The 27,964-nt window shown below is 42.6% G+C and overlaps 2 protein-coding genes across 13 annotated transcripts in view; one reads left to right on the forward strand and one right to left on the reverse strand.

The window, feature by feature from the left end:
* Positions 1-950: 950 nt before the first annotated feature.
* On the reverse strand, positions 951-8,712 carry APEX2 (apurinic/apyrimidinic endodeoxyribonuclease 2). Its single transcript, XM_004478356.4, has 6 exons — positions 8,134-8,712; positions 7,075-7,158; positions 6,256-6,436; positions 5,579-5,725; positions 4,752-4,821; positions 951-2,250 (listed from the first exon to the last, which is right to left on the reverse strand). Exons 1-6 carry the CDS (start codon positions 8,288-8,290, stop codon positions 1,345-1,347), a joined length of 1,545 nt encoding a protein of 514 aa, XP_004478413.1. The 5' UTR covers positions 8,291-8,712; the 3' UTR covers positions 951-1,344.
* Positions 8,713-10,057: 1,345 nt separating this feature from the next.
* PFKFB1 (6-phosphofructo-2-kinase/fructose-2,6-biphosphatase 1) overlaps positions 10,058-27,964 on the forward strand; it is a 124,499-nt gene continuing 106,592 nt past the window's right edge. For 2 of the 12 annotated variants that reach the window (XM_058291515.2, XM_058291520.2), the window contains exon 1: positions 15,637-16,084. In XM_058291515.2, the coding sequence (XP_058147498.1) occupies positions 15,985-16,084 (100 nt within the window). In that variant the 5' untranslated portion in view covers positions 15,637-15,984. Of the gene's footprint in view, positions 10,238-15,617; positions 16,085-20,092; positions 20,258-20,940; positions 21,054-27,964 lie in introns of those variants that run through there. The other 10 variants (XM_058291518.2, XM_058291522.2, XM_058291516.2 and 7 more) reach the window with 10 other exon arrangements.

Raw genomic sequence — 27,964 nt, forward strand, 5'->3', positions numbered from 1 at the left:
GCCATTTTTTTTGGATAGGGAACAGGCAACCACATTAGGCCCAACTCCCTTAGACAAGGGGCAAGGCCACGAGGAAATCATAGATTACTCATTTGTCTGACTCCCCCCCCCCCCATTTTACTGATAGGTAAGTTGAGATCTAGAAGATCTCAGCCAAAACCACAAAGTGAGTTGCACAAAGAAAAACACCACACAGTGAGCAGCACAAAAAGCCAAGACAATTGGAAGATTTGAAATAGCTCTTTTCCAATGGTTTCAACAAAAATTCAGGAATTGAATCTTTACTGGTATACCTGGAGGCCTAGGCCCAAAAGCCCCTGAAGCCAGGAGGTAAAGCCTAACCTAACCAAACTGCCTGGAGAGGGAATTGGTTACCCCAAACTGAGGAGTCATTTCCAAGATGGAATGGATGTTCTCTTCAATCTATTAAATATTCTTTTTCCTTCCCATAGCAAGGTAAAGAACAGGACTTAACAACCACTTTTTCCAAAGTGGCTATGAAAAGCAACTTGGCCAAGGCAATGCTCCCAACCTTTTCAGGTCACAGAACACAGAAAATGTTAGCATGGCACACTTGGGTAAACTGAGATTACTTGCTGAGGAAGCAATCTTCCCCGAGTCTTGTGTTTCCAGGCCCCACCTGGCAGCTCTGAGGGCTGAAGGATCCGTATCTTGCCACCCTATAACCCATTTGTGGCATCTGTAGGACACACTAGTTGGGAACCTCTGATTTAAAGCTACATAGCCTACCTGAAGTTTCTGCTACACCCCACCCATTCACCTTGCTGATCCAACCTCACCAGTGTGGGGAATCCCTAAATTCAACAGAGCTATTTATGGTAAGCACTGCCTCTCCCTCCTCCCTTCTTCCTGGAAGTTATATCCTCACAAGTGGTTGGAAACCCCAATATTGAGGTAGCTTCTCTGACTCAACTTCACGGAGCACAATATGGGGCAATGAAACACAGACATAGTCTTTATTTATGTACAAATACATTTCCCAGCAAGGCAGGTAGAGATTTAAAATCACAATTTCCTGGGGCAACTGGTTCCCCTGTGCTTCTGATGAGAAGGTGTGAAACGAGGTTAGGGGCTAGGTCACAGCATCAAGGCACAAGGAGCTCATCAATGAGGAGCTAGGCAGGAAGAAGAGAGAGTAAGGGTGGCCTTGGAGGAGGAGGAGGAGGAATAGGAAAGGGAAGGTTCTTTGAGGGAAGAGTTATGAGCAGAAAGGGAAGCAAGGCCTTGGTGGAGGAGACAATATTGACAGCTTAGGAGAAGGGGTGTTAGCTTCAGATGATGTGCAGGGTTGACCATGCCAGGCATTCCTAGACCGGTGTTGGCTCAGCTGGGTCTCCTCCAGAGGAAGAAGTTGCAGCGAGTAGAGGGGTCAGTGGGAGGACCCTGGGGCCTGGCACAAATATAGAAGTGGCGACCTAGGTTGGGTCCTGGCTTCTTCACAGTACGCATCACACATGGTTCCTGGTGGCCCCTACAGAGGGGCATGGGTGGGGGACCCCTTAGCACAGACTTCCAGAACAAGGTCTGCACCTCCTTCTCATCCTTGGCCTCGGAAGCCTTGACATGCACTTCTACCACTTTGGCTGTTGCCTCTTCTTCTGGGGTCATTGAGGTCCTGAAGGCACACATCAGTGGCAGGTTAGGATGTTTCAGATCTACCGAGGCTTGGGGACAGCTGGAGGGCAGCTGGAAGTAGCTCATCAGGTTTTTCTGGCCTCTGTTGTAGCCAGCCTGGCTTGGCCTAAGCCTGGGTGAATGCACATGGGCTTTGTTTTGGCGCATCTGTACCCGGGTTTGATTGCCAAGCTGCAGTGCCGACTGCCTAAATACAGCTTCCTGTTCAAGGTGAACTAGGAAATGAAGGATCTTGAGCTGGGTGCCTGCAAATTCAGGAAGGAAACGGGTACACAGGGGTGGGCACTGTTTTGCGGGAACAGAGGACACATTCAAGACTGCACCCACGGGGCAGTGGTCAGAGCCCAACATCCGAGGCAACAGGAAGGAGTCCTGGAAGGTATCTATGACCAGGGATCTGTCCCCCAGCACATAGTCAAGTCGGGAGCCATAGTTGAGATGGCGGGCACCACTGACTGCTGACCAGCAGGTGAAGGCCCCCTCCTGCTCTGGTTGGAAGTAGCGGAAGCTATCAATAAAAGGCCCAGCCTGGCACCCCAGGACACTGAGCAAGCCATCCATCCACTTGCGCCCTGGGTCCTCTTCAAAGCATTCCTAAGGAGGTTGGAGAAGGGAACAAAGAGGCAGAACTCAAAAGCCTAGAACTGGAAGGGATTTAGACCAATTGTCTCATTTCATAGACAAGGAAATTCAGTTGTTCCAGAGAATACTACGGCCCCAAATCACAGTTCAGAACTGGTAGAGCTGGGATTACATCCCCATTCTGACTGATTTAAAAGCCCATGTGTGTTTTCTCTCTCTGCACCAGGCTGCATTTATCTTTCATAACCATGAATGCCAAATCTGAAAATTTATTTACTTAATCAAAACAATTCCCAGAATTACTCACAAAAGAGTAGAAACAGGATGCTAAAAGTTGTTGGTTCCAGAGAGTAAGGTTGGGGTTAGGAGTTAAGACTTTGGCTTTTCATTTAAACCTTCTGGCACTATTTGTTTAGATGTTTGTGTAAAAACCCTCACTGAATACCCCTAACCTCAATTACCTCCTTCCTGAGCTGAGGGGCTCCAGGGATCCAAACTTCCTTTGGCTCTGTCACACATTCATTCAATGTAACAAAACTTCATAGAATGCTATTATGTTCCAGGCATAATGCTAAGGACTAGTCCCCTGATCTAATATTGGGGACCAAGGAGCTTCCTTTGAGGAAGTGATCTGGAGCTGAGATCTGAAGTTACCTAGGTAAGGAGGTGTTTCAAATTGAGTAACAGCCTCTATGATAGGTCTATGGAGGAAGGGTACAATGTACCCAAAACACTTAAGGGAAGACCAGAATAGGGGCCAGAATACCAGCTAGGAGACTGCTGTAGTAATGTGCAAGCAAGAGATGACAGTCACTTAGGCTAGGTTGGTGCCAGAGGAGACAGAGAAAAATCACAGCAATTAACAGATTATTTGGAGCTGCTGAATGTTGGAAAGGGGAGCAAGTAAAGAAGGACAGTATTAGCACAATTCCCAGGTTTCCCAGGTTGGAGCAACTGAAGTAATTATAGTATCTTTAAAGGATTTGAGAAAACTAGAAAAGCAGATCTGGTAGGAAGTGGACATATTCTGCTACTTTGGAAAGTCTGTTTGTCATATGACCCAGTACTATTTTCTTTTCCTGGAGGGAAGAATAGAAGAAATGCACTTGAGAGACCTAGATCTAGGACCATTCTGAACTAAAAATAGAAGGCATAAAGATATATGATCCTATCACAGGAAGCAAAAAGAATATACTGAGTGAATGTCTGATGAGGAATAAAGCAGGAAGGAATTGAAGGCCTATTCCAGGTAGTGTACACCCCCCATCATCACTACACCATTCTCTCATTTCATTTCTGCCCATTTTCCTAGCAAGGAGTCATAACTATGCTTATGTGGGTTTTTCTGTAATCTAATCAAGAAATCTTAAAGCCCCGTCTTTGTGCCAAGCCCAGTGCTGAGTTGGACTGCACCAGTGTTAAGTTACTGATTCCTCTCCTCATGAGGCTAACTAAAATTGTAGGTTCTAGAGCAGTGGTTTTTAAGTCTAGTTGCACAACAAAATCATCCTTGGAGCTTATAAAACCTACACTGGTCCCACACTCAAGAGACTCTGATTTAATTGGTCCGGAGTAGTGTTAAGGCATTGGTATTTTTGTAAAAGCTCCTTGTTCTAAGGTGCAGTCAGGATTTGAGGACCATTGGCTTAGAAGGACTTAGAGAGGTTAATATGAGAAAAAAAGACATAAAGGGGAGGGGAAGCCTATAGTGATAAAAGTCAGAATGAGAACAGCATTTACAAAGGGCTGAGAGATGGCCCAAGTAAGCAGGGGTACTGAGGCTGGAAATGGAAGCTGGCATTCCAGGCCTAGATGTTTTCTCTGCATAACAGAGGTACAAAGAAGTACTGAAGGTTTCTGAGGAGGATATGCAGTGTTTCAAGGAAATGACAAGGGAACGTGGGGTTCAAGTCCCTTGAAATATGGCCCCCAAAGGACTCAACAGCCTCTTCTCCTGCCACTCACCTCCCTTCCCATATCACCTTCTATCAAGAAAGAAACTTGCAGTTTTCCTTTGTACACCAGTCAAATTCTCACTTTGGAGTCTTTTTCCATGCTAGAATGCTTTGCTCCCCCTAGCCCAAATTTCTGTTCTACTCATTTAATATTCAGCCATTTTCAGATGCTTCCCCTTATGTCCAGGTTAGCTGAGAAATCCCATCTCTGGGCTTCCCTAGTCCTCTGGTCTCCCCATCTGTCTCAGCCCTGAGAACACCATTCTTTTAGTGGCTGGTCATGTGTATGTAACCCACTGCCATGCTGAGAACTCTGAGAGGCCAAGAGCTGGATCGTACTTGAAACTGAGTCCCTAGGACACAGCTCAGAGCCAGGCCAAGGGCAGGGCCTATAATGTCTACTGAATAAACGACCAATCCTTAGTGCTTTGAGAAATGTATTTCAAACTAAGCTGTTTACCTATGGAGAAAGCAGCCCTGGGCCAAAACCAGGCATTGTTGCTTGGCTGAGCAAAACTATAGCCAGGAGTGGAGTCAGAAGCCTAGAGGGAACCTTACCAGATTGAGGGCATCCCAGTGGTCAATGGGGCGGTGAGCTGTGTTCAGGTCACCCAGAATGATTACATGGCTGAAAAACACAATGTGAGATTGTCAAATGGACATTTGATAAAGAGAAACAGTAGTCCTAGACCATATACTTTTCCCTGGGCCCAAGAGCTCTGACATATTGGGGCTTTCTAGCCAACAGCAACTCACAGCAGTCTACTTCTTCAATCGTTCCACAACCTTTTTGCCTTTCACACCTTACCAACCCAACTTTAATCTCCAAAGTTTACACTGTTTCCTCAGTTTGACATGATTGTCTCAATGATCTCTACCTAATTGCATCTTTCTGGCCCTTCAAAGTGAAGCTCAGGCATCACTTCTTATAGGAGGGATCCCTTGATTACTCCAGCCCACCCTGACCTTTCTAGTCCTTCCCTGGAACTCTTCAGCCTTCCCTGATCAAGGATTTTAATTTGCTTAAGCACTTATTCTTCCTCATCTCATTTCATCCTCAAAAAAACTACTCTGTGAGGTAGAGAATCACATGCTCATTTCACAAGAGAAACAGAGGCAGGACTAGCTTAGGGGCAAAGAACGAGTAAAAGGGAGGGTCAAGATAAGTGCTTAGAGGTATCTAAGCAAAAAATCTGTTTGTACCACTACCTTGTCCTCATAGATTTTAAGAGAGTGTGGCCTATACGAGTGGGCACATGGTGTCTGCAAGAAGGCTATGAAGGAACTCAAAGTTGAGGATCCCATATCCCTTTCAATGGAGCTTAGCACAGGGCTGGGTACCCCAGACAAGCTCAAGGAAGTCTTGCTGCCTTGGCTTGAAATACCTGCCAGCTGCCAGGAGGGCTTCTGCTCGGATCTGCAATAAGCGATAGAAGCGCATCTTAAAGTCCAGCCGCTCAGGCTTTCCAGGGTCCACGTGGGGGCAGTACACATTGATGAGTGTCAAAGTCCTCTCCTGCCTTTCCTGTGTGCTGCAGAGAAAAGAAACCCACCAAAAAAGTCATTTTCACATCTCCCTTCCCCTAAGCCTAACACTTAATAGTTGTCTGTGGGATGGAAGTAAAAGAAAGGGTTACATGAAATGAGCTGGCATGCACAGGACTGTGGGACTAACTACAGGTGAGGCAGAAGGGCATCTAGGATGACACCCACGTAAACCAGATGATGGTGTTGCCATTCACAAAAACAGAACACCCAGAAAGAGAAGCAACTTGGGGCAAATGAGTTCAGTGTTGGCTAAGTTGCTTTAGAGGTGACTGTAGTAATGAGAGCTGGACTTTTAGGACTGCCCCCCACTGTAGAGATGGGGAATTCAGGGCTCAGAGAGGAATACGACTAGCCTAGGGTCACTTACTAATTAGCCCAGTCAGGACTAGAAACCAAGAAAGGCAAGTATGGGGAATTTTCCATGGTGAAAACATGTATATAAAGTGAGCTTCAGGTTCACCACACTCAGAGTAGAAACACAAGTGGTAAGGTGCAGGGGGATATGGGTTATTACCGGATCTTGTGTTGTGTCAAGAGGGCCCTGCCCTCACTATCCAGAGTGCGAAGCTCCTCTTGGGTGAACTCATCCATGTTTCCATAGCAACCCACGTACCCATTCTGGGTGGCAAGCAGGCCACTCAGGCCTTCTTCAGCAGCAATTGGGGTAGCGCTGTCTTTACAGAAGGTAGCTACACCTAGCAACAGATAGGAGACTCTGAGGGGGACTGGCAGCCAACAGCCTATTACATACCCTGCCCCCTCCAATTTCCCCATGCAGGTCACCTGAGTCATCTTCATAAAGTGGGGCTCTGTTGACAACTCCTCAAACTCAAGGACCATGGATGGCTCCCTAGAGCTTGGAGCAACTCTACTCAAACCCTGGAACCTCAGTTCCTTCATCTAAAAAAGCCACAAATAATAACTGCTAATGTTCTAAGTGCTTTATATGGATACATGGTAGTATGCAATAAGTGTTATTACCACCACATGGGTTAATTTGTTTAATCCTTGTAACAGATATAGGCATTATCCCCATTTTCCAGATGAGGATCCTGTGGCACAAAGAAGTTAACTGACTTGCCAGGGGATACAATGGAAGTGAGCCAGGATTCAAACTCAGGCAGCCTGACTCCAGAGCTCATATAACTAATCATTTCACTATTTGTGCTTCTGAAGCCTAAAAGAATAATTTTATAAAAATTATACTTCACAAAGTTTAATTATATATGGCTTTAGTTCTGTGGTCTAAAAGCTTAAATCTTTTATTACTGTTTCATCAAATTTTGGATTTACCTCCATCCCTAATTTAAAATCTCCAGAAAGCCCATCTTACCGGAATATCCACTACGGTTGCGGCTAAAGCTGAAATAGGAGTTATAGCCCTTGACAATAGCCAAGGGCTCTGTCAGGACATCCCCTGGGGGAAAAAAGTAAAAGTAAGATTAAGTCAAAGATAGAAATAGGACCCAGGACACACGAAGGTCTAGAATTACAGATGTGAGCTAATTCCTTGGACACATCTGAGCCAGAGTTGGGAAGGAAAATGAAGGGTCCATGACTAGAGGAGGAACTAGAAAGGTAGAGGCTAGAGAGGGAACTGATGTCAGAATCAGGAGGCAGAAGATTATGGGATGGGAGAGGGAAAGTCAGCGCTAAAGGGGGGGTGGCTAGATGATGGGAGGGATCTGAGGTTAGGAGATGGGCAGATGGGAGAGGGAAACAATTGGAAATTTTGAGCTGGAAATGTGACGCAAGAGGGAGAGGAAATTAGAGGATCTGAACTGGGGAATGAAGAGAGGAGTTACTGGGGTCTGAGGAGGATGAGGAGACAGATGGAGCTGGAAGTAGGAGGGAGAGGGAATTAGGGACTCTTAAGTTTCCGGTGGGAGATGAGGTGGGAATTAGAGGATCTGCACTGGGGACAAGAAATGGGAGAAGATAAGAGGAACTGGGGATTCGAGATGAAGGTGTAAAGAGGTGGAAATTGGCAAGTTCTAGTTGGGGGCAAAGATGGGGTGGGGGGAATTAAGGGATAAGAGTTGAGGACAGGCAGGGGGAGTTGGGAGGCCTGATTTGGGGGCACAAGATGGACAGTATATGGGGGGCGGATTAGGAGGTCTGAACTGGGGGCGGTAGAATAAGCAGGGATGGGGTTGTGAGGGGGTGCGAATTAGAGTTCGGAGCTGAGGACAGGAGGTGGACTGGGAATTAGGGGATCTATACTGGGGTGGAAGATGGAGGTCTAAGGAAGAGTGAATCAGGATTCTAAGCTGGGATCTAAGAGGAGAAAACTAAAGAGAGGGGAATGGGAAAGAGAGATGAGATGGATCAGGGACAAAAACTGGCGGAACAGATAAAGTAAGATAGGTGTCCTGGACTCTTGAGCGCTCACTGGTCACTTTGGTCTCCTGGAAACAGACTATGTCAGCATCCAGCTCGTCCAAAATGCGTCCCACGGCCACGGCGGCGCAGTTGCCGGGCTCCTGGTGTACCATCCTTTGCAGGGGGCTCCGAATCCCATTGATGTTCCAGCTCACCACACGCAGCATTTTTACGGCAAAGCGCAAGGCTTACCAGCTAGCGCCGAAACTAGCGACAAGCCAACAGCTTCCCCTCGTGTCTGCGCAAGCGTTCAGTGCGTGCTACGAAAAGGTTAGAGGAACGCTGGGCGGGACTTCGAGCCCCTCAGTTCTCCCTGGCTGGAGGAGGGGCTTGGTGGAGGTTGAAGAGAGTGGTGCGGAAGCTGAGGAAAAATGAATGAGAAGGAGGCCTCCAGTACAGCTGCTGGCTTTCAGGCCGCACACTCGCCCGGACCGCGTTTCTCTTCCTCTCAAAAGTACTCTCAGTGCTTCCGGTACCTTACAAAAGAGGTCTCGCACTTTTTAAGCGGCGGAACCCGGAAGCATATCTTCAGTGACTGAAACCTCATCTCAAGTGCGACAGACCGCCCACCTAAATGCGCAGATGGCTGCGGCGCATGCGCCCAGAGGAGTAGCTGATGTAACGCTGGTGTATGTGGGTGGTGGCTAAAGTGGGGAACGGTAATAGGCTCTCTACTGAGATTAGATACAGGAGGAGGGCTAGTACTTCTGATTTAATTTCTTGTTGGTGCAGGGGAGGGGGCTGGGCCTCAAATCCACCCGGTAGCCGGGATCTTACTTGGACCTCAACATCCTTAAGAATGTGACCCGTCACATATTTGCCCTTGGCTCCATTTCTCAGAAAAGTAAAATCGAGATCCAGAGAATTTAAGTTGATTATCCAGCTCTGGAGCAGAAATGTTTCCCAGTGCAATCCATGACTCTTTCGTATACATGATGATCTTATTTCATTCTCAGGACAACATAATAAGGGGCATTGCCACGGTCAGGTGACAACGCAATAAGAGAGCTTGCGTGAATTCTCCTCAGACTCACACTTAGAAGGGTAGAGCCAGGATTCAAACCCTACCTTAATCAGCTCAAGCTTTACTTTCCTAAGGTTTTCCTGACCACCAACCTTCCCAGTTAGACTTTTACTTCTGGGCCCCTACAACACCCTGTGGTCCATTTTTATTACAGTACTTATCACAGTGCACGGCTATCATTGACTTCTGTTGTCACTAGACTGCCAGGAACTTGAAAACAATGTCTGATTCATATTGTAAATCCCAGTCCCTAATATTAGTTGATAATAAGTTGTTGAATGAATGAACGAACAAAGTGCAACAACAAGAGTATCAACAGGTTAAATAATAGACATGTCCAAAATCCAGGGAGAAGCATAACTTTGCATCTTTAAGATCCTCACCTAGAATTGCGACATAATTATTTCTTCCCAGAATTTCACATTCTAAGAGCTATCATCCTCAATGGCTGCAGAAAAGACTAACTGAGCTGCTTTTTCTCCTGAAGGACTTCAGTGTTACCTTCCAGGTGTTGCCATCAGAAAATACCTCTGCAATTAAAATTTAAAAAAATGTTTGTACCCTGAGCTTTTTCATGCTCTGGGGTTATTGATTTAGGATTGAGTGAGTTCCAGGAGTGTGATAACTAAGACAAAGTGAACGAGGATTTTTTCTTGTTCTTACTGCATATTGCCAAGTTGCTTTCCAGTAAGAAATTGTGCCCATTTACCCTGAAGACCAACCTGAAACTCGGCCAGCCCCAGGGAAATCCAGATCTTGCTTGTCTCCATTGCTGGTTTTAATTTCCCTGTCCTGCAATGGCTGGCTTGTTAATATTAGTTCTGACCTTTGGGGCAAGGTGAACACATGCTTGGCTGGAAGAAAAAGGCTCTGGGTGGCTCAGGAACTTCTTTGGCAACCACATCAGCTGATATTGCAAAAGAGCAAACACGCACCCCTTTACCAAGGGTACTTCCCTAGCCTTCCCAGGGAACCAACCAATGCCTCCAGGCTCCCTTTTTGATGCCACCCCACTGGACCTGCTTTGGGGGTCCAAGAGAACTGAGTGTCAGATAATTAGCGATGGAAGAAAAACCCTGTAAGAGAACAGGTAAGTGAAAAAGAATTGGGAGGGGGAAAGAGTATATCTATATCTATCTAAATCGAAGTCTATGTATCTCTATCTATACCTCCCTACCTATGGTTTGTGTATTTGTTTGGTTTTTATCCATTCTGGCCTGCCATTGTAGGACAGTTCTCTAGCGCATTTGGAAGTCTTTCCAGCTTGGTCTATTTCAGTTTCGAATGACAGAAATTATATCTCTTGCCTCCCCACTGATGTATAAAGTAGGGTTGGTTTGCTGCAGCACTTTGGAACAAGCTCTCTGACTTATCTGAGCTTCAATGGCTTTGAGAGTAAAATGGAAATGAAAGCCTCTAGCCTACTTCCCTGAGAGGGTTGTCTGAAGGTCAAGAGGGGTGGGAGGACAGGAACCAAAGCTCTTTGGAGACATTTCAGGACTTCCATTCTCAGTCTGAGATTAGTGTTCCTGCTTTTTCTGCAGCCTTCACAGGTACTATCACCCACAACCTCCAGCTGTTCTTCTCACTGAGTAATTATGATCTGTGAAGAGTCACTCTGAGGACTTAGGATGCAGTGAGCTTTGGGCCCTGGGCATGGGGCTGAAAGTAGTGGGGAAATGGAGGGCCAAGACAGTGCTCAAGAAGAAAATGAATTTTAGGCTGCTGTCACAGAAACCCTGATACTAATATATATGTACCTTGCTTATAAACATGTGACCAATCTGCACCCCATACTCTCCCCACCCCAACAAATGTATTCACACTGACACACTCCAAGAATTATCAATAGGGAGACCCCATTTCTGATTTTATTGCTTACCAGTACTGTGCTAATGCTGCTTTTAATGGTATTCCCCTCACAAACACCATACTTTGAGAGCAGCATCAGGATATGTGGGGCCCTGGGAAGTTGCACTGCATACTTTTCCTCCCTAGAGATAGCCCCATTTTAGAATTTGCAGTTCAGTTCTTGGTCTTGTATGAGTCTCTTATACTGAGTGAACCCTTTTTCTGCAACCAGTTTATTGGACCTTTTAAGGCAGGACTTCATTCTTTTTTCATTCTGTTCTGCGCTATTCAATGTTGAGAAACTTTTCTAGATTTTACCTTCTCCCCTCAAACCAAGTTAGTACTCCCACCCAGTTCCATGCACAGCTCTGTTATAATAATTGCCTTGTTGAACTGGGATTATTTGTCCACATATCCATCTCCTCTAGGGCAGTGAGATAGATGTAGATTGCACAAACACTCATGAACAAGGAACAAGTGTCTCCTCTGTGCCAGGGCCTGAGCAGGACACTAGAAACACAGATCACAGATCAATAAGACCCCCTGCCCATCCACAAGAAGCAAACATTAGAGTAGGGAAGCAGATCAGTAAAACACTACTGCATACTTGCTCAGATGGATGGGAGTGTATGGGCAATGGGAGTACCAAAGACAAAGCCTGTCTCAGAGATACAGGGAAGGCTTCCCAGAGGTGATCTGTGTCTTGAAGTGTGACTCAAATTTCATTAAGAATGCAAGGGAAGAGAAAGCATTCCAGGCTGAGCAAAGGCTCAGAAGTAGAGATGTACATGGTATGTTTTGGGGCTCAGTGAGTTAGTGAGTGCATTTTGAATATGGGGGTCTAAGGAAAGCCATGGCTTTCTCCAAGGCTTGATTGAGACGAACATTGAATACCAGGCTAAGGCCTTCTGAAGAAGCTTGTTTTGTTCTCCTGATTCTGGGATTAGAACTGGTTACAGTGTTGAGGGATCTCAGTGCTAGTTCCAGGGAGTTTTAAGTTTGGTTTTCAGGCCTGGATCCCAGGTTTACCCTTTAAGACCTTGCTAAATGCCTGCTAGCCTCTTGTCTCAGATTTCCAGCTGCTAAAATTATCTTTCTGCCTTTTGGCAGGAGCTGGAGAACAAAATTATTCACATAAAAGAGGGGTTCATATGGCCAGCTACATTACCCTGGACGAGCTACTTCCCCTTCCTAGACCTTAATGTCCCTGTGAAGCTAGTGAAGATGTTTGTAAGGAGCAAATAGGGTAAAGTGTATGTTGTTGCTTTGTCAGCCATGGAAAGCATACATATAAGGGTTATTTTTAAGATTCTTAGCATTAAAAGAGTGATACCAGTTAGACTTAATAGAATTTGGATTTGTATCTCTTCCAAAGTCTAGTTTGGAGCTAATATGGATGACCACATTCTTAAATTAAGCTAGATAAACCAAAGAATGACCTGAACTCGAGGGAGAAATTAGGTCCCCAGTGTTCTACTCCTGACTTGGCCACTGATTTGCTGCATGACCTTAGGAAAATAGTTCTCTTTAGACTTCAGGTTTTTTTCCTGAGAGGGTTAGAGGAAAAGATCTCTAAAGGGCATCTCAATTCTAACATATCTTTTTCACAAAACCAAAAATAAAAATCATCCTCCTAATTGATTTGCAAGAGTGCTTCACATATCATAAATATTAATCTTGTGTCATAATATTGTAAATTTCCTTTACTGTTTTCTTTTTTTTTTTGAATTTTTTAAAATTGATTTTGTAATAATATTACATTAAAAATATATATGTGAGGTCCCATTCAACCCCACCCCCCCACCCCACCTCTCCCCCCCCCCAGCAACACTCGTTCCCATCATCATGACACATCCATTGGATTTGGTAAGTACATCTTTGGGCACCTCTGCACCTCATAGTCAATGGTCCACATCATGGCCCATACTCTCCTCCATTCCATCCAGTGGACCCTGTGAGGATTTACAATGTCCGGTGATTGCCTCTGAAGCACCATCCAGGGCAGCTCCATGTCCCAAAGACGCCTCCACCTCTCATCTCTTCCTGCCTTTCCCCATACCCATCAGCCACCATGTCCACTTTTCCCAATCCAATGCCACCTCTTCTATGTGGACATCGGATTGGTTGTGTCCATTGCACCTCTATGTCAAGAGGAGGCTCAGATTCCACATGGATGTTGGATGCAATCCTCCCACTTTCAGTTGTAATCACTCTAGGCTCCATGGTGTGGTGGTTGTCCTTCTTCAACTCCATCTTAGCTGAGTGTGGTAAGTCCAATACATCATATTGTAGGTGCTGGAGTCTGTTGAGGCTCAGGACCTGGCTATCACATTGTCAGTCCAGAGATTCAAATCCCCTAAATATATCTTAAACCCCGACACTAGCTGCACCTCCAGCACATTAGCATGAAAGTCTTATGAAGGAAGATCCCATCTGAGTCCAGATTCATCACACATAAACACCAGTTCCAAAAAGGGGCCATCTGACCTGGTAGTTAACCCCATCGGCCATGACCATAATTCCCATGGGTCTCTTTAGCCCTCGAAGGAACCGATATCTGGGGGTTGTATCTGCTTTATCTGTCTCTCTGACTCTGCTCAGTTGTGCATGAGGGCAATCCTTCTGCCAGCCTCCAGACTCTTTTTTAGAAACTCGTAGCCATATAAACTCATTTCTCTTTTCCATTTCCCCCTTACTTTAGGTCAAACAGCATTTTAAAGTCATGTTATTTTATGTAGACAGGGATATTCTGCTGATCCACATTGAACCTTCCGTATAAGGTCATTTTCCAGTTGCATCATCAGTTGGTAGTTGATAGTGGTCCCTCGGTGCCAGGGAGGCTCATCCCCGGGTGTCATGTCCCACGCTGGGGGGAAGGCATTGCATTTACATGCTGAGTTTGGCTTCGAGACTGGCCACATTTGAGTAACATGAAGGCTGACAGGAGGAAATTCCCAGGCACAGTGTTGCTCTAGGCCTTGTTCTTATTTTAGGCTTATCAGCTCACAAGCATAGTCATTAGCATCAGGGGCTCACTGTTGAACCCTCACTCCCTCCCGGTCCCCGCCGCTGTACCTGGAAGACTGTCGCTGCTCCCCTAGGGACCACAACAGAGCACCACTGGCCAGGAACCCAGTACCCCCCCTGCTGTGGTTTTTAATTGTTGCCACTATGAGTATATCCAAACATTACCATGCACCCTGGACATATGTTCTGTACAGCTCCCTGTCAGCCATATATCACCTGTCATTGGTATCCCATACCAGTATCCCTCCATTGCCATTGTTGAAACACTCTGTGATCCAGAGGAGTTGTTACTCTTATCATTACCATATTCCTTATGAAAAAACTGAAGAACTGAAAAGTTGTCTTTTGTTCAGGGTCTCATAGCCAATAAGGGGCAAAGGTGGGATTCCACTCAGGTAGTATGATTCAAGAGCCCATTGCTCTTAACTGCTGTGATCTACTGCCTATGTAGGTTCATTTAGATAGGTGGGTTCTGGAATGCATTGAAAGTCTGGTATGATATACAAACAATAGCCAGAGGGAATCTAACCCTTGTGTAGACTGGTGTGCTGAGAATGTATTTTAGGAAACTTCTGAAAAGGCAAAGTGGAGCTGAGAACATTGAGAGAGGGCGATGTTGGAGATCTTTATCCCCAAGAGATTATCCTGTGTAGCCCAACTCGGGGGAGGAAAGTTGAGCTTCCTCCTATCCAATCACTGCAGGTTCTTCCAGGGGTGGGAAGGTTGCATAAGAATGAAGTAAGAGTACACTTGGATATCTTCCAGGGGTGCTGTGCAATTACATGAGTTCTACACATAAAAGTCTCAAAACAACCAGGGGAGGGGATGAAAAGGAAACATTTGGACGGGAGGGGCTCTAGCCTATGGACTTATCCTGCTTTGAGGCCATTGTTCCCCACAAGCCCCTGCTGCAGCCTCTACCCTAAGCCTACATTCCCATGACTTTACATGAAGAACTTTAGCCAGGTTCTGGGTAAGATCATAATGCCTTTCTCTCTAGGGTGTCTGAGGGCAGTTGGCAGCCATGTGGGCAGCGTCTACCATCCTCCCCACCCCCCTTCAGCAATGGCGTACTCACTGCTCTTCTCAATATGACACGTTTATTCTGATTTACTTAGCCTTGGTTGGAGAGAAAATAAAAATGGTCAGACAGTATTCATTTCGTCAAAAGTTCCCAGGCAACACATTTTAGGAAGGCAAGCTCTTGGGACAGAGAAGGCAGTAAAGTCAGGGTAAGACAATGGATTTTAATGCCATTTCCATTGGGAGGGGGAACAGTGAGACAGTGAACCTTTTACTTCCAGTTCAGGCCTTTGATTGCTAGCTCAAAACATTGCATTTTTCAGTAGGAACGTTGTGTTCATGTGTTTTTACCTGTGTACTTTGCATTTCTGATATGGATCTCTGCTTTTGGGTTTGAACTTAATGTTCTACTTGGGCCTTTTTTTTTTTTTAATTTCAAAGCTACAAAAGCCTCTGAGACCTGCTTCCATCACCTTTGCCTCTCCACCCCACACAAGATATAAGCACATGATCTTTGGTCTTTTATTTGCATACACTACTAGTCCTCTCTTCATTGGAGGGAAGCAACTGGCCAGACCGGGCTGTCTTGCTGTCTGCTTTCCTTGCTGAGTTCCAACTTATCTCCTATGTACATAGCTCTTGGGGTTCAGAGGCCTCTGCTGACCTCTGTCCAACCTCTCACTCTTTGCACCCAAGCTGCCACTGATACGTATAGGAGCAGAGGCAGATTAGGACCAGAGGAAAGAGTACAGAGGGCTGGAGACAGGCTGTCAGAGGGCTCAGAAGCCCAATGTGCCTTTTCTGACATTAGCTTCTTCTTGTCCTACCCTTGTCCACCTGCTGCTGTGGCTACAGCAGCAAAGGGGACAATTAATACGGTAGGAAGAAAGGTCTGGTACTGTTTGGACAGTGGTATCATTAACTGCAACGCCTAAAATGTCCCAAGAGATGGGAGAACTCACCCAAACCAGGCTGCAGAAGATCTGGATTCCACACAGCAGCAGCAGCAGCAGCAGGCTGCAATGGAGAAGGGGCTGTAAGTGGGGTTTCTTTCCATGGGCTCCAAGGAGGTGGTGGTAGAGTGGGTTTATGAAAGCAAAGGGCATGACCCCACCCATCCCCATCCCAACCTGAATTAGAATAGATGGGCTGCTAGATGAAATAGCTATAGGACAACAATCAACCAATGTCAGAAAAGGTGGGGAAAAATGAGAGACGAACAACCAAAATTAAAAAGAGAGAGAGAGAGAGATGTAGACAGAGGGAAAACACAACCAGGACTAGGTAAAGGCTATCTTAATCAGAGGGATCTGTGGCTAGAAAATTTTCATTTCCTATCCAGAGTTTATTTGGAAGGCTTCTTGTTTGGAATTTGAGGTTTTCAGTTTGGGACTCTTCAGTGCTAACTTAGAATGTTTCATTTTGGTGGCCACAGTGAAATATCTGGAAATTGATCCTGTCTGATAGTGCCTAGGTGAATTAAGGTAATGGTTTCTTGCATTGTCTGTCAGGGGACAGGTGCTGGGTATACAACTGTAATATGTCACTGGTCTGTATTGTTCCTCCCCTTTCCTAAGCCTCTTCTAATAAGTTTATACCTGACTGTGTTACTAAAGGCTAGGTGTCCTGTTTCCTGCATCAGCTTCTTGGCACATGACACTTTTGCTGCTTAGGAGATTTTAGGGAAGAGGCAGTCTCTCAGGGACAGCCTGATAATATAGTGCCCACTTTGAAAATGTAAGAAAGGGCAGGGAGAAAGGAGAAGGAAACAAAACGTGTAAATATTTTTTGAAAACTGTGATAGATCATTTCCTATAAATAGCAGGGGTCGGTTGTGGTCCAAAGTGTTTCCAGCCCAAGGATCATGCCCTGAGGAGCCATAAGGTAGACAGGGATAAGGCAGCTGTGGACTGTGGAACCCGGACATCTCAAGGATCAACTGACCCATCTTCCACTATGGTAATGCTAGAGGAGATCTAAGCTCAGGGTTAGTGGGAAGAAGGGTGTTGCTTAGAGTATCCAGAAAGATGTCAAATGTTGACTCAAGAGTATGTAGATGTAGGTTATGGATGGAAAAGGGAGAGAGGGAAAAAAGTTAGCCTCCTGCTCTCCTTCATCTTCTTCTCCACCAGCAGTTTCACTCTCTCATCTGGAGATTCAAGGAGCCTGGATGAGACTGGGAATTGCACCCCACCCCCACCCACTCATAAACTCTTTTTTTAAAAAATTAAATTGTCTTTTTTAAGGTATATAGATCACAAAAAGGTTACATTAAAAAATATAAAGAGGTTCCCACATACCCCACCCCCCACCCCCCAATTCCTCCCACATCAACAACCTCTTTCATCATTGTGACACATTCATTGCATTTGGTAAATACATTTTGGCACACTGGAGTGGACATCACCAACCCAGGGTCCACAGGATGAAGGAATAAAATATGGATTAGATTGAATTTACTGGTGTTCTACTACAGAATTATTGTGACTAGTAATGGAAGAAACTGTAGCATTGATGTGGAGAAAGTGGTCACGGTAGTTGCTGAGGGCAGGGAGAAGAAAGAAGAGATGAGATGTGGGGGCATTTTCGGGACTTGGAGTTGTCCTAAACGATATTGTACGGACAGGTGCTGGACATTATATATCCTGCCATAACCCATATACTCTTGGTTCTTTCCAAGGTTTAGCTGACAGTCAGGCAAGCTACTCTCTGCGTACATGGGTTTTACAGAGTCAGGAAGCATATATCCCTGGTAAATTTGTCTTCCAGGTCAGAGATATAATATACATAAATCAGCTAATATAGTTCCTGCCACATAGAAGGTGCTCAATAAATGTGTGCACACTTCAGTTCTGAGCCTTACTTTCCTCAGCTGAAAAACAGGATTAATATCTACCTCTTGGTTTCGTTTGGGTGATTCAGTGAGCAATGCTCCAAAATGTGTTAATCAATTGCAACGAATGTACCTCACGATGAAGGATGTTGTTAATGGTGGAAAATGTGGGAAGTGTAGGGAGCAGGGCCTATGGGAACCCCCTATATTTTTTACATGACATTTATATAATCTAAGTTTCTTTTAAAAATAATAATATAATTTTAAAAAAGAGATTATGGATCCAGATTGCCTATATTTGTGTTCCAGCTTTGCCACTGCCTGCCTCTGTGATCTTAGACAAGTCTTTTACTTCTTTGTGCCTTGTTTCCTCATCTGTAAAATGAAGTTAATAATAGTGTTGTTGTGACTAAAGCATGTAAATGCTTAGAAAAGTGGCCAGCACATAGTAAGCACTCAGCAAATGTTAGCTATTATGATTATAATTTAAACAAGAAAGTGAATGTGTGGTTATATTAACCATTATATCCTCAGCATCAAGCTTGGAGCCTGGCATGTAACAGATCCTCAATACATTTTCATTTTGTGCCATTTTCATGCTACCACTCACCACAGCCAAGCATGTGGCTCAATATGTGTTAGTGACTGAAATATGTCAGGCCACAGACCCTAAAAACCTTGATAGTGGTTGCCAAGTGCTGCCCTGGGCAATGAATGTTCCACCTTCCTTTCTGGGGAGCCCAGGTTCTTGACCTCAGAAAGTTTCGAACCATCTTTTGTTTGCTTCTCTGTAGTAGACCTATCTTGCCCCAACCAGAATTTGGAGGGTGGGAATTGGGAGTAGGCACACAATCATTTATGAGGATGTTTTGAGGATTAAATGCATTAACATGTGTATAGTGCTTGAAATGCTGTGTACATTCTTCTGTGACTTGCTTTTCTCATTCAGCATTATGTTTCTATGAGTCCCTCATATTAGTATGCCATGTGTGGCTTGCTTTATGTTTCCTGTATAATATTACATTTTGTGACTATCCCACAGTTCATTTATCCACCTTGGTTGATGAGCATTTAGGTAGTTTCTAGTGTTTGGTTATTATGAACAATACTGCAATGAATATTCTTGCAAATTTATTCTGGTAGAGCAAGGTCCTGTACTTGTCCTTCTTGTTATGAAGTGTGGTATCTTAGCTATTGTTGGTCCATTGCTCTTCCCCATAAATTTTAGAATTGGCATCTCAAATTATACATACACATAGGCAAAACATTTGGAATTTTGATGTTATTATATTCAATCTGTATATCAATTTGAAGAAAATTGGCATCTTTCTGATATTCAGTCTTTTTTAAACATGGTTATGTCTCCATTTATGTAGACTTTTTCATGTTAATTGAGTGAAGTATTATAATGTAATCCATAAACGGTTTGCACATTATAAAATGTGCAAGGCCCTTTGTACATTATTTACTATTGCTATCGCAAATTGTACCTTTATTAAAAATTGTATTTCATAGCAGTTTGTTGCTACTATCTAAAAATACAATTATTTTTGTATATTGATTTTATAACTGGCAAACTTGCTAAACTTTCTTATTAATTTTGATACTTTGCATGTAAATGAAAGTTTTCTTTTTTCCTCTCCAATCTTTACATCTTTTATCCCTTTTCCTTATATTACTGCACTATGAAGACTCTCCACTCAGAACACACTCAAACCATTTTCAGTACAATAGAAATGATAATAGTGGGCATTCTTATGTTGATCCTGATTCTACAGGGGACACCTTTAAAGATTTACCATTGTGTATGTTTGCTATAGCATTTTTGTTGGTATCATGCAGCACGTTAAGGAAATTTCACTTTAGTTTGCCAATGCAATTTTTAAAGATGAGTGGATATTAAATTTTATTATATATGTTTTCTATATTTTCTGATGATCATGTTGATCTTCTGCTTTAATTTGTTAATGTGGTGAATTACATTAGAGATTTTTCTTACACTGAACTAATCTTGCATTTCTGGGATAAATAAAAACGGCTGGATATAGTTTGCTAATATTTTGTTTAGGATTTTTGCATCTTTGCTCATGAATGAGATTGTCTAATACTTTTTCAACTCTCTAGTCAGCCCCATCTGATTTTGGTATCAGATTTATACTAACCTCATGAAATGAGATGTGGAATAATGCTTCTCATTCTTTTCTCTCACAGAGGTTGTCCAAAGATCAATCCATTCCTTAAAGTATGGGCAGAATATCCAGGAAAAAACATTTGGGCCTGAAGCCTTCTTTGAAAGAAAAATTTTAACAGATACGATGTCTTTAATAGTTATATAATCATTCAAGTTTACTATTTCTACTTGTCAGTTTTGTTAAGGTATAGTATTCTAAGAATTTTTCTATTTCACATCAGTCTTCACATTTTTTTGCATAAAGTTCTTATCTTCTTATCTTTTTTAAAGTTAATTTATTTTTTAAATTCATTTTTAAAAATATTACATTAAAAAATATGAGGTCCCCATGTACCCCCCACCCCCCTCACCCCACTACTCCCCCCATAGCAACATTGTCCTCCATCATCATAACATATTCATTGCATTTGGTGAATTCTTATCTTTTACCTTTGTTGCATTTGCAGTTATATTTGTTTTTGTTTTAATATTGTTTAGTTGTGCCTTTTCTTTATTTCTCGTAATTTTGCCCAAAGTTTGTCAATTTTATGAATCTTTTCAGAGAGTCAACTTTTGTTTATTTGATTCTTTCTATCTTCGTTTTCTCTTTAATATTTTTATTATCATTGTTCTATTGGATTTATTCTTTTTTAACTTCTAGAGTTGGGTATTCAGTTTATTAATTTTCCGACTTTTTTCTTTTCAAATACAAGCATCTGAGGGCTAACAGGCCTCCTAAAAAGGGCTGATAGTCTGTAAATACAATTGGACAGATGTTTGCGTTTTAAAAATATTTAAATAACATTTAGAATATAGGCACGCCCTGAACTTTCTTAATCTCTCCACCACTCTAACCAGTTGCTCTGGCCATATTGGTCCCTTTCTCAAGATTTCAGGGACTTATTGATAATCATCCAGCAACTAAAGCATTAATGCCTGGCTCAGCAGGAGATCTGCAGGACCTAGAAGAGCCCTTGGGTCAACTTCTGTTTTGATCAATCAGTGAGTGTTCTAAACATTTCCAGTTATTCTACTCTTGTCAGAGAACAAACTGTGTATGATTTAAATTCTTTGTAATCTGTTGAGACTTGGTTTATGGCCCTGCATATAGTCAATTTTGGTACATGCTCCACGTGTAATTGAAAAGAATGTGCATTTTACAGTTGCGTTCAGTGTCCTATATACCTTGATTAAGTTATGTTTGTTAATCTGGCTCAAATGTTCTGTATTTTTCTGGGGTTCTGTCTGATTGTTTTACCATATATGGACAATTTGTCAATATGTCATAATTCCACCAATTCTGAAGCTTTGTAATTAGTTACAAACACAATTAGAATTGTTATGTCTTCCTGGTGAATTGAATGTTTATCAATGTGTAATGAAATTATTTACATCAGATAATATCTAGTGTTTTAGTTTGCCTCGAGGTTGCCAATCCAAAATATCAAATATGGGTTGGGCTTTATAATGGGGATTTTATTTAGGGTAAAAGCTATAGTTTCAAGGCCATGAAATGTCCAAATCAAGGCATCAGCATAGATGCTTTCTTTCCAAAGGTGTTCTGCTGGCTGATCCTATAGTCCTATCACATGGTGAGGCAAGATAGAGGGTCTGTCAGTCTCTAGGTAGAACTTCTAATAGCTAGAGCAGTTAGGCAAGAAAAAGAAATAAAGTGCACCCAATATGGAAAACAGGAAATAAAACTCTCACTATTCAGAGATGACATGATCTTCTTTTTAGAAAATCTGGAAATATCTAAAACAAAGCTATTAGAGCTGATAAATGAGTTTAGCAATGTGACAAGGTTCAAGATCAACATGCAAAATCAATAGTGTTTCTATACACTAGTAATGAGCAATCTGAGGAGACAATCAAGAAAAAGTTCCACTTACAATATCAACAAATAGACTCAAATATCTAGGAATTAATTTAACCAGGATGCAAAAGATCTGTATTCAGGAAACTACAAAATACTGATAAAAGAAATCAAAGAAGACCTAAACAAATGGAAGGATATTCCGTGTTCATGAATTGGAAGACTAAACATCATAAAGATGAAAATTTTACTCAAATACATTTATAGATTCAATGCAGCACCAATCAAAATTCCAACAGTGTATTTTAAAGAAATATAAAAGGCAATTACCAAATTTATTTGGAATGGAAAGGGGTCTGAAATAGTAAAAAAAACATCCTAAAAAAGAGAAGCAGAGTGACCAAAGTGTTTTTGGTCTCTATTTCCTAAAATATTTTTTCTGTCCCTTGTCCATACTATTCTCCTGCTGGGACATAGATGACATGTATTTTTGTGCATTTCACATTTTAATTCAATTCCCTGAGACACTGTTCCATTCTTTCCATTCTTTTCTCTTTCTGTTGTCCTGTCTTCTCAATTTCGGTTGCTTGCTTCTCCAGTTCACTAATTCTAATCTCTACCAATTCAAATCTGCTAAAACATGGCTCTAATGAAAATTTTCACTTCTTTTGTTACATTAAAAAAATATGAGGTCCCCATATACCCCCCACCCCCCTCATCCCACATATGTTATGTCATCCCCATAACAACAACCTCCTCCATCATCATGACACATATTTGGTGAATACATTTCTGAGCACCGCTGCACATCATGGTCAGTGGTCCACACCATAGCCCACACTCTCCCACAGTCAACCCAGTGGGCCTTGGGAGGACATAAAATGTCCAGTAACTGTCCCTGCAGCACCACCCAGGACAATATCCAAGTCCTGAAAATGCCCCCACATCACATCTTCCTCCCACTCCCTACCCCCAGCGGCCACCATGGCCACTTTCTCCACACCAGCGCCACATTTTCTTTGATTACTAATCACAGTAGTTCATGAATAGAATATCAGTAAGTCCACTCTAATCCATACTCTATTCCTCCATCCTGTGGACCCTGGAATAGTTGTGTTCACTTCACATCTATATCAAGAGGTGGCTTAGATTCCATATGGATGCTGGATGCAATTCTCCTGCTTTCAGTTGTAGGAACTCTTGGCTCTCTGGTGTGGTGGTTGACCTTCTTCACCTCCATGTGATAGCCAGGCCCTGAGCCTCAACAGACTTGCAACTCCTGCACTCTGGTTTAATGAATTTTTAATCTCACCTATTGTTTCTTTCATACCCATATGTTCTGTTATTTTTCTTTGCAGGCTTTAAAATTGTTCTTTTAAAAAATAACTCAATATTATTGACACATATTAATAAAACATGCATCCATCAAAAGTATACAATCAATGGAATTTGGTATAATCCCACACTTGCACAGTCATCACTTCAATCATTCTTAGAACACTTTCATTATTTAACTGCTATTCTTTTCCTTTTCTCTAGTATATTTGTATTTATATTTTGTAAAAATAATCTTTTTTTTCCAAATTCTACTCAATTTATTCATTTTTTAAAAAATATTACATTCAAAAAATATGAGGTCCCCATTCACCCCCACCGCCCCCACCCCACCACTCCCCCCACAGGAACACTCTCCCCCAACATCATGACACATCCATTGCATCTGGTGAGTACATCTCTGGGCATCGCTGCACCCTATGGCCTGTGGTCCACACCATAGCCCACTCTCTCCCACGTTCCATCCAGCTGGCCATGGGAGGACATACAATGTCCAGCAATTGTCCCTGGAGCACCACCCAGGACAACTCCAAGTCCCGAAAATGCCTCCACATCTCATCTCTTCCTCCCATTCCCCACACCCAGCAGCCACAATGGCCACTTTTTCCACACCAATGCCAAATTTTGTTGATTATTAACCACAATAGTTCATGAATAGGATATCATTAGGTCCACTCTAATCCTTACTGTATTCCTCCTTCCTGTGGACCTTAGCTTGGTTGTGTCCATTCCACGTCTATGTCAAGAGGGGTTTAGATTCCACATGGATACTGGATGCAATTCTCCTGCTTTCAGTTGTAGGCACTCTAGGCTCCATGGTGTGGTGGTTGACATTCTTCAACTCCACATTAGCTGAATGGGGTAAGTCCAATAAATCAGAGTGTAGGAGCTGAAGTCTGTTGAGGCTCAGGGCCTGGCTATCATATTGTCAGTTCCAGAGATTCAAATCCCCTAGATATATCTTATACCCCAGTACCAACTACAATTTCAGTAAAGTAGCATGAAAGGCTTGTGAAAAGAGATCCCATCTGAGTCCAGCTCCATCACGCAGAAACACCAGCTCCAAAGAAGGGCCAACTGGCATGGCAGTGAACCCCATCTGCCATGACCATAGAACCTGTGGGTCCTTTTAGCCCTCAAAAGGACCAATATCTGGGGTTGTATCTACTTTATCTGTCTCTGAGACTCTGCTCAGGTGTGCATAAGGGCAATCCTTTTGACAACCTCCAAACTTTTTTAGAGACTCATAGCCATATGAAGTCATTTGTCCTTTCCATTTCCCCCTTAATTTAGGTCAATCAGCATTTTTAACTCCTGTTATTATATGTAGACAGGGATATTCTGCTGGTCCGCGTTGAACCTTTAATTCAAGGTCGTTTTCTAGTTACGTCATCAGCTGGTACTTGGTAGTGATCCCTCGGTGCCAGGGAGGCTCATCCCCGGGTGTCATGTCCCACACTGGGGGGAAGGCATTGCATTTACATGCTGACTTTGGCTTCAAGACTGGCCATATTTGAGCAACACGGAGGCTGTCAGGAGAGAATTCTTAGGCACAGTGCTGCTCTAGGCCTTGTTTTTATTTCAGGTGTATAGGCTCACAAGCATAGTCATTAGTATCAGGGGCTAACTTTTGGACCCTCATTCCTTCCTGGTCCTTACTGTTGCACCTGGGGAACTGCCGCTCCCCTAGGGACCACGACAGAGCCCCCTGGCCAGGAACCCAGAACCCCCCCCCCCCGCTGTTGTTTTTACTTGTTTCCACTATGAGTATATCCAAACATTTCCATGCACCGTGGACACATGCCCTGTCAACCATATATCGCCTGTCAATAACATCCCGTACCAGTATTCCTCCACTGCCATTGTTGAACGACTCTGTGATCCAAAATTTCCTGAAAAGTGAAGCCCAATATAATGTCAGGTTCCCTTACTAGTAAAATAGAATATAGCGATGAGTTTAAAGGTTAGATATAGAATACATATTGATTTGGAAAAATTGTACATCCTGTCTTTTTTTCCTAATTATTGAGCTTCTCTTCACAAGAGCCTTAGATCACAGTAATTCATCTATACAATATACAGTACTCCCACATATCCTTTATAAAACCTTTACCCTTCCACAACGATAATCTTTTAACTTATTCATATCATATTTACTGCAACTGATGTGCAGGTATTGAGACAATAGCTTTCAAACAAGGTAACATTTTTGTTTACATTGTGGTTCATACTTTAGGCTATACAGTTTTCTAAATTTTTTAGTTATCCTATGTTTTACATTATGGTTTACGTTATTAGTCTGTCGTCCCCTATATGTTTTTGGTGTAATAGTACATGTTTTATATCCATCCTTGTGTACGCTTGTGAAACACTTCTTTTGCCCTCACACTTACTTTGGTTCCATCTATTCAATATCTATTTCCCCCTCCCCTTGGGCCCCACAGTGACAGTCAATCTTCATTTCTTGAGGAGCCATGTTCAGCAATACTTACAACAGTGTTGAGGGCTTGACTTGCTCAACTACCCTAATGCCCTGGGAGCCACCATTTCTCTAGAGAGATACAGTTCCCGCTCTTTGATGACATTGGTCCTCCCTAGGATGTGGGTCTACATTCACTCTCATTATATGGGTCTCTATCCAATGGTATAACCCACTATGGCAAAATGAGCATTCAGATATTCCCTAGGAGTCTGTCCTACATCAGATTATCCCCTTTGAGTATCTTAAACAGGTAACTTTCCTAATTATGTTTTGAAAAGGTTTTCTCAGCATTTTACTTTCAATCAACACCTGACAATCTCCTAAGTTCGTATAATGCCACTCCCTCCCCCCAATTTCTTGGGCAATATTACCCATCCACCCATCCCTAGCCTCCCTCAAACACACAAAGCCCCACCCAAAGGTAACCCTATGCCCCCATTTTATCTCTTCCTTGTGCACATACTTACCGGCAGCTTATCATAGATTTCGCCCATATAGATGTCATCTTATATCCTTCCTCTACCCCCCGATTTCCTGTAAGCCTATCTCCAGTCTCTAGCTCTCTGAGGCAGCTTGCTTATTTCATATCATTGAGGTCATGTAGTATTTGTCCTTCAATGCCTGGGTTGCTTCACTTAACATAAGGTTCTCAAGATTCATCCATGTTATCACGTGTGTTTGTAGTGTACTTGTTCTTAAAGCCAAGTAGTATGCCATTGTATGTATATACCACATTTTATTGATCCACTCATGTGTTGATGGGCATTTGGGTTGATTCCAACTTTTGGCGATAGTGAAAAATGCTGGTATGAACATTGGTGTGCATATATGGGTTTGTGTCCTTGTTTTCAGTTCTGCTGGGTATATACCCAGCAGTGAAATTGCTGGGTCATATGGCAAATCTATGGTTAGTTTTTTGAGAAACTGCCAAACTGTCTTCCAGAATGGTTGAATCCTTCTGCATTCCCACCAGCAGTGGCTGAGTGTTCCCATTTCTTCACATCCTCTCCAGCATTTGTATTATTCTTTTTTGTTCATAGCTGCCAATTTTATGGGAGTAAGATGGTATCTCGTTGTAGTTTTGATTTGCATTTTCCTGATAGCTAAAGATTTGGAGCATTTTTTCATGTGCTTTTTAGCCGTTTGTATTTCTTCTTTGGAGAAGTGTCTGTTTAAATCTTTTTCCCCTTTTTTAAATGGGTTGTTTATCTTTTTATTTTCAAGATATAGGAGTTCTTTATGTACGCAAGTTATAAGTCTCTTATCGGATATATGGTTGCCAAATATTTTCTCCCATTGTGTAGGTTCCCTTTTTACTTTCTTGACAAACTACTTTGATGTGCAGAAGGCTTTAATTTTGAGGAGTCCCATTTATCTATTTGTTCTTTTGCTGCTCGTGCTTTTGGTGTGATGTTCATGAAGCCATTTCCTATTACAAGGTCTTGTACATGTTTCCCTACAGTGCTTTTCAAGGTCTTTATGGTCTTGGCTCTTATATTTAGGTCTTTGATCCATCTTGAGTTGACCTTTGTATAAGGTGTGAGATGGTAATCCTCTTTCATTCTTCTACATATGGATATCAAATTCTCCAGGCACCATTTGTTGGATAGGCCATTGTCTCCCAGTTGAGAGGATTTGGTGGCTTTATCGAATATTATATGTCTATATAGATGAGGTTCTATATCAGAACTTTCAATTCGATTCCATTGGTCTGTGTGTCTCTCCTTATGCCAATACTGTGCTGTTTTCACCACTGTAGATTTGTAGTATGTTTTGAAGTCAGTAGTGTGATTCCTCCAATTTTGTTTTTCTTTTTCAATATGTCCTTGGCTTTGTGGGGCCTCTTTCCTTTTGAAATAAATTTCATAGTTAGTTTTTCTAGTTCCTTAATGAAGGCTGTGTTGATTTTTATTGGGATTGCTTTGAATGTGTAGATCAGTTTTGGTAGGATAGACATCTTAATAATATTCAGTCTTCCTATCCATGAACAGGGAATATTCTTCCATTTATTTAGGTCTTCTTTGATTTCCTTGAACAGTCTTGTATAGTTCTCGGTGTATAATTTTTTTACATCTTTACTTAAATTCATTCCTAAATATTTGATTTTTTATTTACTATTGTGAATGGTATTTGTTTCTTGATTTCCTCCTGTTCTTGCTCATTATTGGTGTACAGAAATGCTACTGATTTTGCTCATTGATCTTATAACCTGCGACTTTACTAAACTCATTTATGAGTTCTAGAAGCTTTGTTGTAGACCTGTCAGGGTTTTCTATGTAT

Source organism: Dasypus novemcinctus, chromosome X (assembly GCF_030445035.2).
Source record: "Dasypus novemcinctus isolate mDasNov1 chromosome X, mDasNov1.1.hap2, whole genome shotgun sequence".
Taxonomy (NCBI): Eukaryota; Metazoa; Chordata; class Mammalia; order Cingulata; family Dasypodidae; genus Dasypus; species Dasypus novemcinctus.

Excerpts from the sequence above, each read along its gene's own strand:
- APEX2 (XM_004478356.4), bottom strand. The coding sequence starts at position 8,290 with ATGCTGCGTGTGGTGAGCTGGAACATCAATGGGATTCGGAGCCCCCTG. Across the intron at positions 5,726-6,255 it reads TTGACACAACACAAGATCCG|CACACAGGAAAGGCAGGAGA; the intron begins GTAATAACCCAT and ends TTTTCTCTGCAG. Across the intron at positions 4,822-5,578 it reads GCCCTCCTGGCAGCTGGCAG|CCATGTAATCATTCTGGGTG; the intron begins GTATTTCAAGCC and ends TGTGTTTTTCAG.